At 34.6% G+C, this 17950-nt stretch overlaps 1 protein-coding gene across 2 annotated transcripts in view; it reads left to right on the forward strand.

The window, feature by feature from the left end:
• The first annotated feature begins 7728 nt into the window (after positions 1-7728).
• Positions 7729-17950, forward strand: part of DNAJC12 (DnaJ heat shock protein family (Hsp40) member C12) — a 40819-nt gene continuing 30597 nt past the window's right edge. The window contains exons 1-3 of one of the 2 annotated variants that reach the window (XM_054572718.1): positions 7729-7780; positions 7869-7975; positions 16414-16492. In XM_054572718.1, coding sequence (XP_054428693.1) covers positions 7898-7975; positions 16414-16492 — 157 coding nt within the window. In that variant the 5' untranslated portion in view covers positions 7729-7780; positions 7869-7897. Of the gene's footprint in view, positions 7976-16413; positions 16493-17950 lie in introns of both variants that reach the window. The other variant, XM_054572717.1, reaches the window with a different exon arrangement.

Raw genomic sequence — 17950 nt, forward strand, 5'->3', positions numbered from 1 at the left:
AAAAACTCCTTCCGGAAGGACGTTTCCTGGAGGCGGGAAGTAACTGGAACGTCTAGCGCTGTCTCCTTTACGCCTTTCCTGCGATGCCTCCTGGGAGTTGTAGGCCTGGGTGGACGATGCTTCCGGGAGAGAGTAAACACGGATTTTACGGTCGTGTAGGTCCTGAGGTTGTGCGTCTGACTCACCTCTCTTGATGTACAAAGAGCTTTAACTCTTAAAAATTTCACTTGATTTCTACTACTTATTTTGTGCTATTTCTTAAGGTTTTCTTCAGCGAACGTATATAAATAAAACAAATGACATTTGCTGTTTACTAAAAAGTATAAAAAAAGCAAAAGTGGAGGGATGACTACACTCCCTTAATACAGTTCCCAAAGGTATAAACTAAAACCAAAAGCCTCTCTTCTGTACCTGCCCAGCTCCCACTCTTAATAGGAAAACACTTATCTGCTTCTTAAAGAAAAAAAAGAAAATTCTAGGTGCAAATGTACATGATACTAAAAAGTACACAAGGAGAAAATGCTATAATACTGTTCTCAACCTTCCTTTTTCATTTGATAATCCATTTTCACTCCATAGATACCGTGATTTATTCATCCACTACTTCTTTTTAACCCATTGAGAGGTATTTTGGTTGTTTTCTTTTTCTTTTTTCCTGTTACAAAGATTGTTGCAATGATTGCCTTGAACATGTTTCGGTGTAAATCTTCTGCGTAAATTCGTAGAGAAAAAAATTGCCCAGGCAACGAGATATATGCTTTATGAAAGTTGATAAATACCATCGAATTGCTAAATTGTACCAATTTACAATCATATCCAACATGTATGAAAGTGCTTAGTCATTTCTGCTTTAACATTGGATAATATCAAAAGTTAGAAATTTTGCTTCTTTGATAGGTGAACAACCTATCTTTGATTGATTAGCATTTTCATAAGTATGAATAAGGTTACACTACTATTGATGTATTTATTGGCCATTAATATTTCTGAAAGTAGTCATATTCTTGGCCCAATTTTATAGTGGGTTGTTAATCTTTATCTTACTGATTTTTCTGCACTCTTTGTAAATTAGGGAAGTTAGCCTTTTGTCTGTTACGGGAATTGTGAATTTTTTCCCCTTGTATCTTACCTTCTCACAATGATTTTGCATTTGTGTTTTTTGACCACACAAATATCCTTAATTTTTACATAGTCATATTTATTCATTTTTCTGTGGCTTCTGGATTACTTGATTATCTGTAATTTATTTTGGTATGGCTTTAACTTTGTCATTTCTCCAAAATATTAGCTAGTGGTCCCAATATGGTTTTTGTTACTTTTTACATATTAGCCAGTGATCCCAATTATGGTTTTTGTTACCTTTACAATTAGGGAGAAAAACCCAATGAACATTTATTTATTTATTTATTTTTAGAGAGAAGGGAAAGGAAGTAGAAAGAGAGGGAGAGAAACATGAACGTGTGGTTGCCTCTTGCAGGCCCCCTGTTGGGAACCTGGCATGCACCTTAGGCACATACCCTGACCAGAAATTGAACCAGTGGCCTTTTGGTTTGCAGGCTGACACTTAATCCACTAAGCTACACCAGCTGGGGTAAGGGTCAATGCACATTTAAAATACACCCTACCATAAGGTCCTGTTGCAGGTTTGAAGGTTAGTTTTGGGAAAAAGAGTAGAAATAAGTGAGTGGCGCTCCAACTTTTCTCAGAATGTCTGCTCATCTTGTATTATTGCTTTTTTTCTTAGCAACCCCAAAGATTGTTAATATTTATTAAAATAAGTAATAAAAACTTTTATAATCAATATGCAACTTAAAAAAAATTATGAAAATGATTTTAAAACCTAAGAATGATTTAAGTATTTCCAAACTGAGAAAGAATGTGTGTTCAAATATAAGGCATAGTTTTTCTCAAAATCATTCTTTAGGAAAAAAGATAGATGCCTTATACTTTTAACTTTTCGAAATTTCTCAGACAAGGAAAGAACATCAGTATTCCTACTGATTAATATATTTTTTCATGATACAAGATTTTAAATGTGTAAGTTTAAGTAAATTTTAAAAGTTTAATATTATGAGGTCATTTGATCATTTTACATATAACTAAATAATGAAAGTTAAATATTGTATGTAGGTATTTGACTGTTTTTTATATATTATATATAGTATAGTTACATGCAATATATAGATGTATAACCCCAAACTTATTTTTTTGGATTGTCTCATTAATGAAATTTAGAGTTGTCTTTTATTTAAGCCTATGTGATACATTCTTGCCATTTTGCTGTTGTATGATCAAGGCTTTAGTGTAGATAACAGCAGTACAAAATGTTATACTTGAAGTTATGAAGTACAAACATTATTTAGAAAATTGATGGAAAAAACCAAAAAGCTAAAATATCTCACATTTTTGCCTCTGGGCAGACGTAGATGTGAAGCAAGTCTTCCACTTTATATATCTTAAAAAAAAAAAAACCAAACCAAACTCATGAGGATGTATAACACTGATGCAAATAAAAATTAATTTGAACAGCAACGTGAAGTTAGTGTTAGTTTTGATAATAAGAAAAACACGAGGACTGTCTGGTTAGGCACTTCTTTCAAGATTTTCTTTTTCTCTGATTATTAAGTGGCACTGTAAGCATTTCATCAAGGGCCCTATAATACTCAACTTTTTTTATTTGGGGATGTACTCTCATGACTGAGCCAGACAACATTGTTATTTAAAAAATATCAAAAACTCAGAGTCCTAAAACAATGTGAGAAGGAACTTTTTACTGAAATCTGGCAGTGAAAATAAATGTGGAGATATCAAAAATGAGGAAAATATGCAGTAATGGTGTGCAAACCTGTTATATTAAAATATAAAGGAGGCCCTGGCCAGGTAGCTCAGTTGATTAGAGCATCTTCCCAATATGCCAAGGTAGTGAGTTCGATCAAAAAGCAACAAAAAATTGCATAAATAAGTGGAGCAACAAATTGATGTTTCTCTCTCTCTCTCAAATCAATAAATTAAAAAAATATATAAATGACATCTTCAGTCAGGTCTAACTGAATTACCTTTAAGGACCAGAAATGTATTTGACTATCCTGTAATCATATCAGTGTTCAAATGTGTGTGTAGTTTATGTGTGTAATTTCAGGCAAACTCAAATGGCAAAATTTTCAAACTGCCTCCTTATTTCATTCTTCTATGTGAACTTTTGCTCTTTAATCCTTACTCTTGACCAAAGGGTGTTGTGAGTTGTGGGGCATGAAGGATGGAGTGTCAGAAATATTCCTAATGTAGGACACAATTTGATAAATAATATGATAGATAACATAGTATGATACAGGAGAAGTCTGTTCTCTAGAATTGCCTAATTTTAGTTATTGAGGAAATGTATGAAGACCTTTATTTAATTTTATTCTGTCACATACATTACACTTACATGGAATAATAAATTTTGATACAACTCAGTTACAGGATATAGCAGGAGCAAAAAATTTGTCATAGAGTTCTTTAAAATAAGCAAAAACTACAGGTACTTGTGCCAACATATATCCAATAGGTACTCAGTAGATCCCTACTGACTTATATATGTTGACTTTCTTAAAAAATGTGCCAACATGAGTGAAAGAACCTAAGAACAAGGGTGAAGCACTGTTTGTAAGGGCTGAAGACTGGAAATGTTTGGCAGGAAGGGTCTAGCAGGTGGTGGTGGTGGTGGTGGTGGTGGTGGTGGTGGTGTGTGTGTGTGTGTGTGTGTGTGTATGTGTGTGTTACAGGTATCCCCCATTTCTTGAAAGTTCATCTTGCATCACTTTGCTTTTACAAAAGAACTACATTAGTACCTGTTTTTGCTGACCTAAGCAAGAGCATTTTTGCTTTTATGAAAGATGTGAAAAGGGAAAATAGCATTCAGCATTTGTTTTGCAGTGAGGCACAGCGCACACCCTACATGGTGAGAGTGGCACTGCTTTTATTATGTGTTAGTGTCATTTTAGGTTTCATGTGTTTGGTATGATTTGGTATGATTATTGCGGGTGTCTGGGAACACTAAAAAATTTTTCTATATAATTGCTTCTTAGGAATGCTCTACTTCTGGATAGCAGGGGCTATCCAAAAGTAGACACGTGTGTGTGTGTGTGTGTGTGTGTATGCATATATACACATAAATATGCACATATGCATATATATGTATGTAAATGCTTCAAATGAATCTGCAGACATAAGACACTGTTACCAGTGGTTTTCTCTAGGAAAGAAAACTGGTGGCAGGAAGACCAATGGTGGAAGGACACTACCTTTCTTGCCTACCCTTTTATACCTCTACAATTTTGTACTGTATGCATGTAGTACCCATTCAAAAAAAAAAAAAGTGGGACTAACTCTCAAATTAATGGTTTAACCGTATTTATCACTGTTTGCCTGCTTTCTTTCTTTCCTCTAAAAGCATGTAGCCACTGGATTAATCTTTTTAAAGCTCCACTTTTAACATGTTACTCACATGCTCCAGAAGCTATACCAGTTCCCTATTGCCCGCATACGCACTCAGTATCCTCTGCCTGATCAGCAAGGCTCCCTCTCCACATGCCGGCCCGGGTCTCATCGTCATGCTAGCCTTATAGGCTTTTCTCTCCGACACACTTTGCTGTAAGGTCGTTTTGCGTATCGTTGCCTGAACTTGCTATGGACACTTTCATCTTTCTATGACAACTTATGTGTGTTACCCGTTCCTCCTTTCCATTTTGTGAGAAAGCTTCAACGACTCCTGTTAGATTTTCCTTCAAAACCACAAAATTTAGCACTTAATTATGTAATGTGCTAACATTGCTTTTAAATTAATCTTATATTCTCAACCAAATTAATTCACTGATATGGCAGGCGTGGTGATTAAAGCATGTTCCTATTGAAGGAACAAGGGTCAGAGTTCAGCATTGTTTCCACTGCACTGTTTCCTGTAAGCAGTCATTCAGAAGACACAACAGTTGGACCAACCAATCAGCCTGGACAGGGGCCAAGATGCCCATGAGAGGGGAAGACTGTGAGGGCAGGATTCATTTCATTCAGCCAATAAATGTGAAGTTCGACATTTTGCAGTTTTTACACTCTTGTTTTTTTATTGCTTCCTTTTTCTTATTATAAGAATAATATATATACATCTTAGCAAATACAGATAAATAAAAAGAATAAAATATAGACCTCCTGTGACCCTATTATCTAGTGACAACTGATCTATTTTGGTGTATGTACTTTCTCATAAATATACAATGTATATTTATAAAACTGGAATCACACCATACCTACTTGTAAAATTTTATGTTTTTTACTTTTTAAGTTGAGATAAATTTGATGATAAATTTATACTCAGTAACATGTATAGGTCTCAATGCTCAGTGAATTTTTACATGGTACATACTGTTTTCTAACAGAAATGTGAACATTTCTCAGGCATTAAATATGTTTCTACATCATTTTAAATTACTATATGATACACTGCAGAATGTGAGAACATACATGGTGGTTCAAGAAAAAGAGCCTCGAGTTGCAGTTAATACAATAAAACATAAGCATTTACCAAAATTCTTTTTGTAATTTTCTTTTTTGTTTTTCAGAACAACGTTAAATGTTGTCCTGTCTGCTCTCAGGATGGAGAGTAAAGGAGCAATACTTTTTTTTTTTTTTTTCGTGGTCAGGGTTGTCTAGTGCTTGAGGAAATTCACATCACTTTTCTTTTTTTAAAAAAAGATTTTATTTATTTATTTTTAGAGAGAGGGGTAGAGGAGAAAGAGAGGGAAAGAAATATCAATGTGTGGTTGCATCTCATGTGCCCCCCACTGGGGACCTGGCCTGCAACCCAGCCATGTACCCTGCCTGGGAATTGAACCAGTGACCTTTCAGTCCACAGGGCAGTGCTCAGTTCATTGAGCCACACCAGCCAGGGCAACATCACTTTTCTTTTTAATTGTAGTAAAGAAAAAAAAATACACACACACACACGCATGCACACACACAAACACACACATAAATATATATAAATATGTAGTATATACATTTATGTTATATATAACATGAATTTTGTTATATAAAATTTATATATTTATATATAAATAAATATATAAATAAGTGTATATATTTATATATAAATTTTATATAACAAAATTTACCATTTTAACTCTTATAAGTGTACTGTTCATTGGCATCAAGTACCTTCACATTGTTGTGCAACCATCACCAGCATTCATCTTCAGAACTTTTCTCATTTTTTCAAACAGAAACTTCATACTCATTAAATACTAACTCCTCATTTGACCCCCGTAGCCACTGGAAATTTTTATTTCTGTCTCTATGAAGGTGACTCCTCTATGTAACTGATATAAGTAGAATCATACAGAATTTGTCCTTCTGTGTCTGGCTTATTTCACTTAATGTCTTCCAGATTCATCCATATTGTAGCATGTATCAGAATTTCCTTCCTTTTTAAGGGCTGAATAATATTCATTGTATGTATATACTGCACTTTGTTTATCTATTCCTCTGTCAGTGGACTCTGGGTTGTGTCTATCTTCTGAATATTATAAATAATGATGTTATGAACATGGGTGTACAGAAATCTGTTCATGTCCCTGCATTCAAATCTTTTGGGTTTGTACTGAGAAGTGGAGTTGCAAGATCATGTGGTAATTCCATGTTTAATTGTTTGAGGAATCACCATCCTGTTTTCCATAGCAACAGCTTTACATCATTTTAAGGCCATGTCCAGTTACTTTGGTCAGGATTTTGTGATGTCCAGATAGGTCTCCAAATGCCCCAAGGAATGTGAAATTTCTAAAACAAAATTAATTACTTTATTAAAAAAATCCCATACAGAACTTTTGTCAACAGAGGATATATAATGGTTAGTAAAAATGGTGTTTCAGTGCTTTCTTTCTCTTCAGAAATAAACCTTTAAAAAGATGTGGGTTTAGTGAAAAAGTAGTTTTTTCCAAGATGAAAATTAATGGATGAATTTAAAGAGTTAAGGCAGTTATGATTTTGTGTACCTCACTACTCACCTTCTTCTGTAAATCCTAGACCTGACCTGCATTTCCCAGGGCCACAGTGAGCTGAAGCATGGAATTCCCTGCACACACTCCAGGCCAGGCACACTCCTGAAACTGGAGAGAGCCAGCCCAGGAAAAATGGCACGCAAATCCACCCCTATCCTCATATAGTTCTCATTCTCCTACTTTATTTCACTATTTAAATGTTTGGATGTTTCTTGTTTGCCTCCCTCTGTCAGAATGTATGCTTCCTAAGAACTCAGACTTGTTTACCATACCTTTCCTACATTCATGCTGGGAACAAAATAGGTCCATAATAACTATTTGTTGAATGAATAAATTACCAAATGAATGAAAATTTGCTTTCCTAGTCTATTTCCTTCTACTAAAACTATTTAAAAAATTCCGAAATTTTCTAAACACTCAGAAAACCACTCACTACTCATATTGTCAAATCCTAAGGTTTTAGCATATTGTTTCAAATTTTCTTTTGTCACTTAATAAGAAGGAAAAAATAAAAAATATATAGGAGTCGGCTCACTTCAGGAGTATGTAAAAATGGACAGCCTTTGTTCATCCACAAGAGGAAAGGTTCATCTGCATCGCTTACATAAACTCAGACTACAAATCCCAGGCAGCACTGCAACAGTTAAGTATGCGGTTTATTATTTTTTTCTTCTGTAAATAGCCAATGGAAGGTAGTTTACACAAGTCTCGGGTGACATCTGGTGTATGGACTGTGTCCGGCCTTGAATCTAGTTAGTGCAGTTTGGAATATGCTGCTGTAGACCAGATTTTAAAAGGCTTTTCCTGTTAATTCGCAGCTCATTGTGCCTCTTGTTTCAGGGTCGCGAAGAGCTGATTTAGTGATCTAAATGGACGCAATACTGAATTACAGGTTGGAAGATACTGAAGATTACTACACGTTACTGGGATGTGATGAATTGTCTTCGGTAAGACAATGGGTAATGCTGTTTTTTTTTTTTCCACAACAGTATTTCAAGTTTTATTTAAGATTTTAACTTCGAAATTTTAGTCACATTGCCTAAAAACCTAATCTTGTATTATTTTAAAGCACTTTTGGCTCAGAGAAAGGATTTAAATGTGCATTAGGTCTTTGCTTGAATAGTGTCCTCTTGCAATTTTATGGACACTTCTGATTGAATATATGTGTTTTGGCGCATGACCATAGAACTCTATTTCAAATATGTTAAAAATAGATACTTAATATTTTGTTGTAATTGCTGTTGGCTGTGTTGCATAGCATACATAGCTATAGCTTTATCATCATAATTTACATTATAACTGATATGAAATGTAATTTTCTAGTAATTAGTGATTTTAAAATGTTTTATTAAAATATGTACTTTTATGTGAACAGCTAAATTATACAAACCAAGAAGCATCCTATTATGTTACTATTTCAAATTGTGTGAGAGAAATTACTTCTTAAAAGGGTGGCTTCCTACATAAAACATGTGAAAATTCTGGAATTGTTCATTTGATTCATAATGGAATAATGTTTTAAAGGTCCCCATAGACAATTATAAAGGTTGTAAAAGTTTCTTAAATTATGGCAAACTCATTCATAATTCTGCCTCCCAAGGGTAACACTATTAATGTTTGATATATTAATCTTCAGTCTTTTTCCTATACATATTTTTGAGGACATGTTTGGGAAGATATATGTACTTGTTGATTCCTGCTTTTTACCCACTAACATTAAAACAAGGATTTCTCCGTGCTATGAAACATTCTTCATACAGATTTTAATGATTGCATAATTCTATTGTACTACAATTGATTATTCTGTTATTGTTAAATATTTTATTTATTCCCATTTTTCAATATTTTAAATACTGTTGAGATGGATATGAAATATATTTCAATATTATTAAATATATTCATATTTTATATTTTATAAGTATATATTTTAAAATCTATTTTATTTTATTCCTAAAGTATAGTTATTAGTATTAAAATATTTTAAAGCAGGGAGAATGGGGGAAAGGGTACATGGATTAAGAAGCATTTTGGTAGGTACAACATAGACAGGTGGATGTGAAGAACAGTATAGGAAATGGAGAAGCCAAAGAACTTATAAGCATGACCCACGGACATGAAGTAAATGGGGGCTTTGCTGGAGGGAATGGGGGTTCAGGGAGGAGTGGGGACAAAATGGGAAAAATTGGGACAACTGTAATAGCATAATCAATAAAATATATTTTAAAAAACATTTTAAAGTAAAATATTTTTTATTTATCCTTGTTTTATATATCTGGAATTTAATAATAAAATATACTTTGGAGAATAGAATGTGATATTGGACACAAAGGATTAAAACCTTTATTATCACTCTGAGGAGTTGATCTTAGGTATCTTGTAGTTATACACACACACACACCCGGTTATAATGCTCTTTTAGGTGCATATTTCTCCTTTAGGATAATATGTTACTCTTGTTTACTTTGGTGTTGATTTTGCTTATAGCAATTGAGAAAGCTTATTGCCATTTTACCGTATGTGTTATTTACACCTTGGATTCTGCTATTGCCAAATAAGTTTTGAAGGAACTATCAGAGGAACAGCCCTGACTGGTGTGGCTCAGTTGGTTGGGTATCATCTCGCAAAGGTAACAGTTGTTAATTCCCACTCAGGGCCCACATCTGGGTTGTGGGTTTGGTCCCCCAATGGGGCGCGGATGGGGCATGTGTGAAAGGTAGCCTTCCCGCTTAAAAATGTTTCATGCCGTTTTTGAGTATTTAGTGTGACATTTCCTTCACTTGATTTGTATTGGCTGGGGCTCTTTTACTTCAAATATTCCTTGATTTGATGCTCGAAAAAACTGACCAGAACTGTTCTTTCCAAAACAATTTAGCAGTTAAAATTTCAAATCCACTTGATATTTTTATTCTTAAAATAATTGAGTTGAGACACATAATTCTTTTGCCTTAGTGCATAGTTCTTACAATTTACAGCCCGTGTTAGAAATTAATTAAATTACATATATAAACTATGAGAGGATTTCTATACTATTGAGTAGAAAACAACATACCCTCCCCGCGCCGCCCCCCCCACCCCGCCATTTCAAAAACATTTACGAAAGTCGGAGTCCAAGTCAGTTAACTTTTCCTTCCTATATCTGATTTTACACAGAAGACACATGCTATAAAATCTTCTAAGTCTCTAAGTGATGCAACACCACACACTAGTAGTGTAAGGCATTCTTCTGATGTGGCTCTTATTTGCTTTTTAACATTTGGTCACCATTTTACAGTAATGACAAGAAAACTTGATTTCAAGATTTCATGGACTTGAATATTACATAAACTCATAAAGGAAAACAAATTTTTTTCTAGTTCTTTTTCTTATTAACTACAGACCACCTGGGTTTAAATCTTACCATTTGCTAGCTGTGCCACCTTGGGAAGATTACTTAAATTTTCTATGCTTTGGTTTCCTAATCTGCAAATGGGGATAATAATAGTACCCACCTCACAGGGTTGTTTTGGGGATTAAATGACATACAATATAAAGTGCTTAGAACGGTGGCTGACACAAAGTAAGTTGTTGTGTTGTTGGTGTTTTTTTGGTCTCACAGTAATACATGGAGCTCTGTAAATTTATCCTTATTCTATAATTCACATTATTTAAAAAAAATTCATGTTATTTTTAAAAGTTTTATTTAAAAATGATTTTTAATAGATTTGTTAAGCACAGTTTTAGGTTCATAGAAAAATTGAGTAGAAGGTACAGAAATTTTCCATATACCCCCTCCTCCCACTCATGCATAGCCTTTCCTATTATCAACATCCCCACCAGTGCGGTATACTTGTTACAACTGATGAATCTACATTGACACATCATTATAACCCAAGGTCCTTAGTTTACACTATGGTTCACTCTTGGATTTGGGCAAATGGATAATGACATTTATTTACCATTATAGTGTCATATAGACTAGTTTCACTGCTCTAAATACTTTCTTTTACACCTATTGGAATACTTTTTGACTTACAGAAAAAGTTAGAAAAATAACACAGACAGTTTCTGTATATAAATCACTCAGCTTCCCTTAATGTTAACATCATACTTAATGGTAGTACATTGATCAAAATCAGAAAATTAATATTTGTACAATAGTATTACCTAAAGTAGGGGCCAAGAAGCATTTGTGTGTGTGTGTGTGTGTGCTCACACAAGCAAAGGACCAAATAAGGTCAGGACTAGGAGGAGGCAAGCAGGGTGCTTACAATAAAAAATTTAAGGAGGCAGTGACTTTCAGAGTTAAGCAAGTGCAGAAATCTGAGAGAGAAAGAGTACTTCCTTAAACCCAGGTGCCCGGCATTTCTCATTGTGGTGCTGGCCCTGAGCTAGCAAATATTTTAGACTGCAAGACTTATGATCTCTGTCACAACTATTCAGCTCTGCCATTGCCAGAAAGTAGCTACAGATAATACATACATGAATAACCATGGCTGTCTTTCCATAAAACTTGATTTAAAAAACAGATGGGGGAGCCAGATTTAGCCTGTGGACCCTTGATGTGAAGTATAGGTCTCATTCTAATTTCATCAGTTTTTCTACTAATGTTCTTTTTCTTTTCCAAGATCTAAGCCAGGGTACTTTTTACACTTAGTTATCCTGTTCCCTTAGTTCCCTCCAAGATGACAATTTCTTATACCTTCCTTGACTTTCATGACCTAGGCACTTTGAAGCATAAGGTCAGTTATTTTGTATAATGCCCCTTAATTTCGATTTGTCTGTTATGTCATGATTAGATTGAGGTTGTATGTATTGGGAAAGAACACTGCAGAAGTGGCATAGTGCCTTTCTCAGTGTATCGTGTCAGGGTACATGATACCGATATTTCTTATTAACTTTGATCACTTGGTTAAGGTGATGTCCATCAGGTTTCTTCTGCCAGGTTTTTCCACTGTAGGGTTACTATTTTCCCTTTTGTAATTAACAAATATATTGGTGGACATTCTTTGAGACTTTAGTGTTTCTTCTCAAACTTTCACCTACTGATTTTTAGTATCCTTTGGCAAATCTTGCCTGTAACAGTTGGTGCTAATGTGTTTGCTTAATGGTGACTTTCTATTTTCCTCATTTTATATTTATTATTTGGAATTCTTGTAAAGAAAAGCCATCGCTCTCCCCCATTTATTTATTTATTTAACTATTTTGTCACTGTGAATTAATAGTTATTGTATTTTATGTGTTATAACCCAGCACGACCATTATATATATTTTGTGGTTCAATTTTTTTTTTTAGCTCATGTTTTAATTAATTATCATTTGATTACAATGATGTAGGATCTCTCATGGAATTTACTTCAGGAATATGTCTAATATTTGGAGTTTTGTGTGGAAAATTCACTTTCAAATGAATTGAAATGATGGATATTAATTAACTTATTTATTAAAAATGAGTTTTGCCTTTTCTGTAGCATATAAATTTCCATCACTAAAATCAATTCATTTTTTTAATGAATAGATTACGATTTTCGGAAAGCTCTTATTAAACTACAGTCATGTTATTTGAAGAATATCTGCCAGTCTGTAATCAAGTGTTTATTCAACACTTGGCATCAGGCCAGTACTAGAAGCAATAGGGGGGAAAACAAAACAAAACAAAAAGGTGAGACATGGTATGAATGTATAAGGAAGTTAACATCCAGTTGAGGAGTCAAAGCTAGTACACCAGAAACAATTTGGGATAAATCAGTACTGCGCTATGTGGTACTGTCTATAAGTGCAACAGGAATTAAAGAAAGCATATCCAAAAAGACTTGAGAGAAGAGATGGGGCTTGAAATGACTTTATGAGGTCAAAATTTAGATGCATGGAGGGAGAGACAGAGGGCATGCGTGTAGCCAGGGAAAGCAGGACAAGATCTGTCCAAGTGGGAAGCAGATTAGTCATTATTGCATGCTAGGGTATTTCCTGGCGCAGATCAAAATATTGTGCTAATTGGATATGGGAAATATGTTTTAAAGTTTGATTTCTAAAATTAATATATATTTGATAAGGAAATGTGGAGTATGAAGAGAGCGCAAAGAAAAATGTTAACCTAGACACTTAATATTTGGGCCTATGACATATGCATGCCAATTATGTGTGCATATGCATATGCTAGGTCTGTGTATTATATAAATAAGTACATGCATACATGTGTATATATGTATATGTGTTTGCAGTCAGACTGCCTGAACTCAAATCCTGGCCACTTACTAGCTGTGTGGCCTTGGGAAAATTATTTGACTTTTTTATGTTTGGTTTCCTAGTTTGCAAAATGGGAATAATAGTAGTACCCACCTTACGGAGTTGTGGGGGGAATTAAAAAAGATGCTGTATGTAAAGTACTTAGAGCAATGCTTGTCACATAGTAAGTCTCAATAAATCTTAGCTATTATTGTTATTGTTATTATATATGACTTCATTTCTTTTGAGTTAAAACATGGATTTATACTGCACAAAATGCTTGTAGCTTACCTTTTCTTATAGAAATACAGTATATAAATTATCTCAGATTTTTTAAAGTTTTCTATTACAAGATGATTTTATTTATTCATATTTAGTGAGAGGAGAAGGGAGGGAGAAAGGAGAGGAAACATCTATGTGAGAAACATCGATGGGTTGCCCTTTGTACGTGCCCCTGAACCCACAACCCAGGCATGACCAAGAATTGAATTGGTGACCTTTTGTTTACAGGATGATGCCCAATCAACTGAGCCACACCGGTCAGGGCAACGAAATGATTTTTTAATGACTGCAAAATTTTCCAGCTTATGGCTATATTACAATTAACTTTAACAAATATCTTATTACAGACACATAGGTTTTTGTTTATAATGTATAGCATGAACTTTCTTATAACTAAATTCTTTTCCCACCTCTGATTATCTCCTTAGACCAGTTCCTTGAACTGGAATTGTTGGATCAAAGAGTATGAAAAAAAATATCCAAATTCCTTTTCAAGACATTTGCAACAGGGGAGCATGAGAACAGTTCTTTGTACCCTCAGTAACACTGGTCATTATCATTCCTTTGATTTTTTTTTTTTTTTTTTTTTGGACTGGGGATCAAACTGGCGACTCTTTGCTTTGCAGTCTGGCACTCAATCCACTGAGCCAGACCAGCCAGGACTCCTTTGATGCTTTGATTTATCTGAGTACAAGTAATATTTGCATGTTTACTGGTCAACAGGATAGGCAGTTTTCCAGACCATTGAACATGGATCTTGAAATAGAGGACTTCACCTGCCCATGGGTTGCACTTGGCATTGGGCACATGGGGTGGGAATGCCAAGAGGTTAATATTAATAGAATGTGTCCAAGACAAACTGATTTACTAGTTAAACCAGAACCAGCCAACATAGGAGACTTATGATGAACTTTATGACAGTAGAACTATGAAAAGTAATGAAAGGCATATATGGACTATTTGTAATTTTTTAAAATATGAAATTGGCAAAATACAGAAGATATAAAGAAGAAACTAACAATTGCACATATCGGCACTACTGAAAATTAACCATTTTGACACATTTGCTTCCAAAGGCTAATACTAAAATGTTTCCTAATGGGATGAGTATCAAAAAATAAAACAAGAGCAATTAAACCCAAATTTTCTATCTTTGACAGATAAGTATGATTTTATCCATGTATGTTGTTAATATATGCCAAGACATAGAAATATTTAATATTTTAAAGTTTAAAAACAAGTTATTCTCAATTTTCTTTGTTATATAAGCAGATTATGGTGACTGATGGTTAAAGGGATCACCCAGGAAGAAGAAACAGTTGATTACAGTTCTTAACAGGAAATCTATCTCTTCCCATTTTCTAGGAGGTTCTCAGTAGAAGTTTAACAATGAAAAAAATTAAAGTTATTATTCTGGGCTTTATACACATGCACGTCTAATATAGTCTGACCGATTATAAAAGTGAAGCAGTTTTTTATAACTGATTAAGAATGACATGGAGCTGATAAGCGTATGTTTTTCCTCCCATGAATCTTATAACAATATTGAGCTGAGCTGCTCAAGAACTCATTTCTCAAACAAGAGGTAATTTGCTTTTATTAGTTAGTGGATAGTAAATATAGAACTTAATAATAGGTTCCTGAGCCTGAAGAATTCAGTCATATAAAACAGTGGGAAAGATGATGATTGGATTTGAAGCCCAGCTGCTTACTCAACAAAAAACTTAGCTTTTTAAGTGACTAGATAAATGACCTTGGACAAGTTACTTAACCACTGACATTTAATAATTAGCTATTATTATTGAGTTCTTACTATAATCAGGCTTTGTGTTAAGTGCCCTACTTATATTATTTGTGTAATGTAAATATGAGGAAACCTAGCCACTTAGAAGTTGTATAGCTTGCCTAAAGTCTCAGGATAGAACTAGGACTTAAAATGAATCAGTCAGATTCCATAGCCACATAACCATTGTTGCCTCCTAGTGCTGTCATTGTAATTATGATGAATAAAGGCAAGTCTTGATTATTACTGATAATAAGGATTAGATGGGTGAGTGAATGAAATAAAATCAGAGATGGCTCTCAAATGTAATTCTAGTTTGGGTTGAAGATTCTGTTTCTCCAGTCACCAACCAACAACTCTAACCAAGCTGTTAATTGGTAGCAGAGTGATCAGGTTTGAGTTATATCCTTTAAAAAAATTGTGACATTCTTAATAAAACTGAAAAGGGCCAAAAGGCAGGAGGAAGAAACTTTATAATTGATAATATAGAAACTGGACAGTCATCCCTGAATAATGAATGGTGACTAAGCATCGTTTTTAAAAAAACTTTATGTATTTATTTATTTTTAGAGAGAGGGGAAGGAAGGGAGGAAGACAAGGAAAGAAACATCAATGCATGAGAGAGACATCAACTGGTTACCTCTACACACTGCCTTGGTGGACCAAACCCACAACCCAGGCATGTGCCCTGATGGGGAATTGAACTAGCAACTTTTAGCTTTGCAGGATAATGCCCAACATACTGGTATCAGAGCATACACATCTTTTGAAGAACTCAGATCTATGAACACATCTTTTATACATTCTTAGGATAAACCTATCTGACTATTTTTGATATTTAAATATATTGAGTTCATAGGTGTCTTGGGGCATTACTTAAATACAATAACATGTTAAATTGTCATCACAGACCACTCTTTGAATGGGGGCTTTATTGTATGCTTTCTGAATTTTGTTATTGAGGAAATTGTTTCTTAGAATAAAAAGTCAAAATACAAATATAAAGATCAAAATAAAGAGTTGGGTTGATCATGGCTGTGGGGAAGGACCGATGTCCAACTTCTTCCTTCATGTCACTTGAGTTGGACTTTTTAATTTAAACATTGATTTTTGTTTTAGGTTGAACAAATTCTGGCAGAATTTAAGGTCAGAGCTCTGGAATGTCACCCTGACAAGCATCCTGAAAACTCCAAAGCAGGTAGATATTTACTAGATGTTTCACTTGAAGATGAATAGCATATAGAACTAAAAAAACCATTGAATAGTAACTTAATTTTATTTTCTCTATTATTGTTTTTCTTAAACTTATTTCTTTGTTTTTATTTACTTTTTAAAAGGTTTTATTTATTTATTTTTAGAGAGGGGAAGGGAGGGAGAGAAACATCAAATGTGTGGTTGCCTCTTGAGTGCCCCCTACTGGGGTCCTGGCCCACATTGTGCTCTGACTGGGAATTGAACTGGTGACTCTTTGGTTTGCAGGCCGGTGCTCAATCCACGGAGCCACACCAGCCAGGGTGATTTTCTCCATTTTTCTTTCACTTACTTTTTCATTCAATGCCAAAGAATGTTTTTGCGCTATTGAATGGGAGGAGGGAGGGGAAAGTGTAGGGTCTTTTCTCTAATAGTAGTCATTTAACATCCATTTTTCTTTCTGGTGTAATGTGCTGCTTCATGGTTTATGATTTGTCCAGTTTATGTCTTATTTCACCAACATTGGAGTGTTAACATAACTTAAGTATGTTTTTAACCAGATGGTTGTTTTGATAAGAACCTTGCAATATTTTTTCTTCATTTTAGGGACCTGAGTATGTCTATATATAATATATATCCATATATATGATAACATGTAGATACTTTTATGTTTTCCTTTTTGATAACTTAAATTTCATTAGCATAAATTTAGACATAAATGCTTATGTATATCTTAGCTTGAAAAAGTACTAACAAACTAATAATCCTTCCTTGACCTGCTTCCTTCCTGCTCCTCTTCTATCTCTCTCCTTCCCTTTAGAGCCAAGCTTCTTGAAGAAGAAGTCCACAGTTGGTATCTTTACTTAATACACCCAGTTTTCAATTTATCCCAGTCTGACTTCCTCCTCACCTTTCTTGGAAACTGCCCTTGTAACAGTCACCAAGGACTTCTTGGCTACCAAATCCAGTGGTTGATTTTTTTGTCCTCACCTTCCCCGAGCTCGCATCAGAAGTTGGAACTGTTGATCATACCCTCTTTCTTGAAACACTCCTTTCTCTTGGCTACAGCATAAGCATTCATGCTTTCCCTCCAACCTCTTAAGCTGCTCTTCTTTGTGACTTCTTCTCTGCTGCCTTACAGTAGTCTAAGTCTGTGGCTTCAATAATCAGCTCATTGTTGATGGTTCCCAAATCTATCTTAGTTCTTGTTCCTCATTTTCAGACTGTAGTTATGACTGCTTCTTAAAAACCTTTATTTGGAGACATTTCAAAGTCACCCTGTCAAAAACTGGACTGACTCATTATTCTCCTCTCACCCTTGCTAAAATCTTGTTAACTTTTTAATGTTTCCCCATCTCAATACATGGAACTACCATCCTTTTAGTTGGCCAAGCAAAAACCTTGCCTTCCTCCTCTCCACATCTGGTTGACGCAGGTGATTTATCTTCCACATTTCTCTCCTCTT

The sequence above is a fragment of the Pteronotus mesoamericanus genome, unplaced genomic scaffold (assembly GCF_021234165.1).
Source record: "Pteronotus mesoamericanus isolate MK-2021 breed Mesoamerican mustached bat unplaced genomic scaffold, CSHL_Meso_final contig_24, whole genome shotgun sequence".
NCBI classification, from domain to species: domain Eukaryota; kingdom Metazoa; phylum Chordata; class Mammalia; order Chiroptera; family Mormoopidae; genus Pteronotus; species Pteronotus mesoamericanus.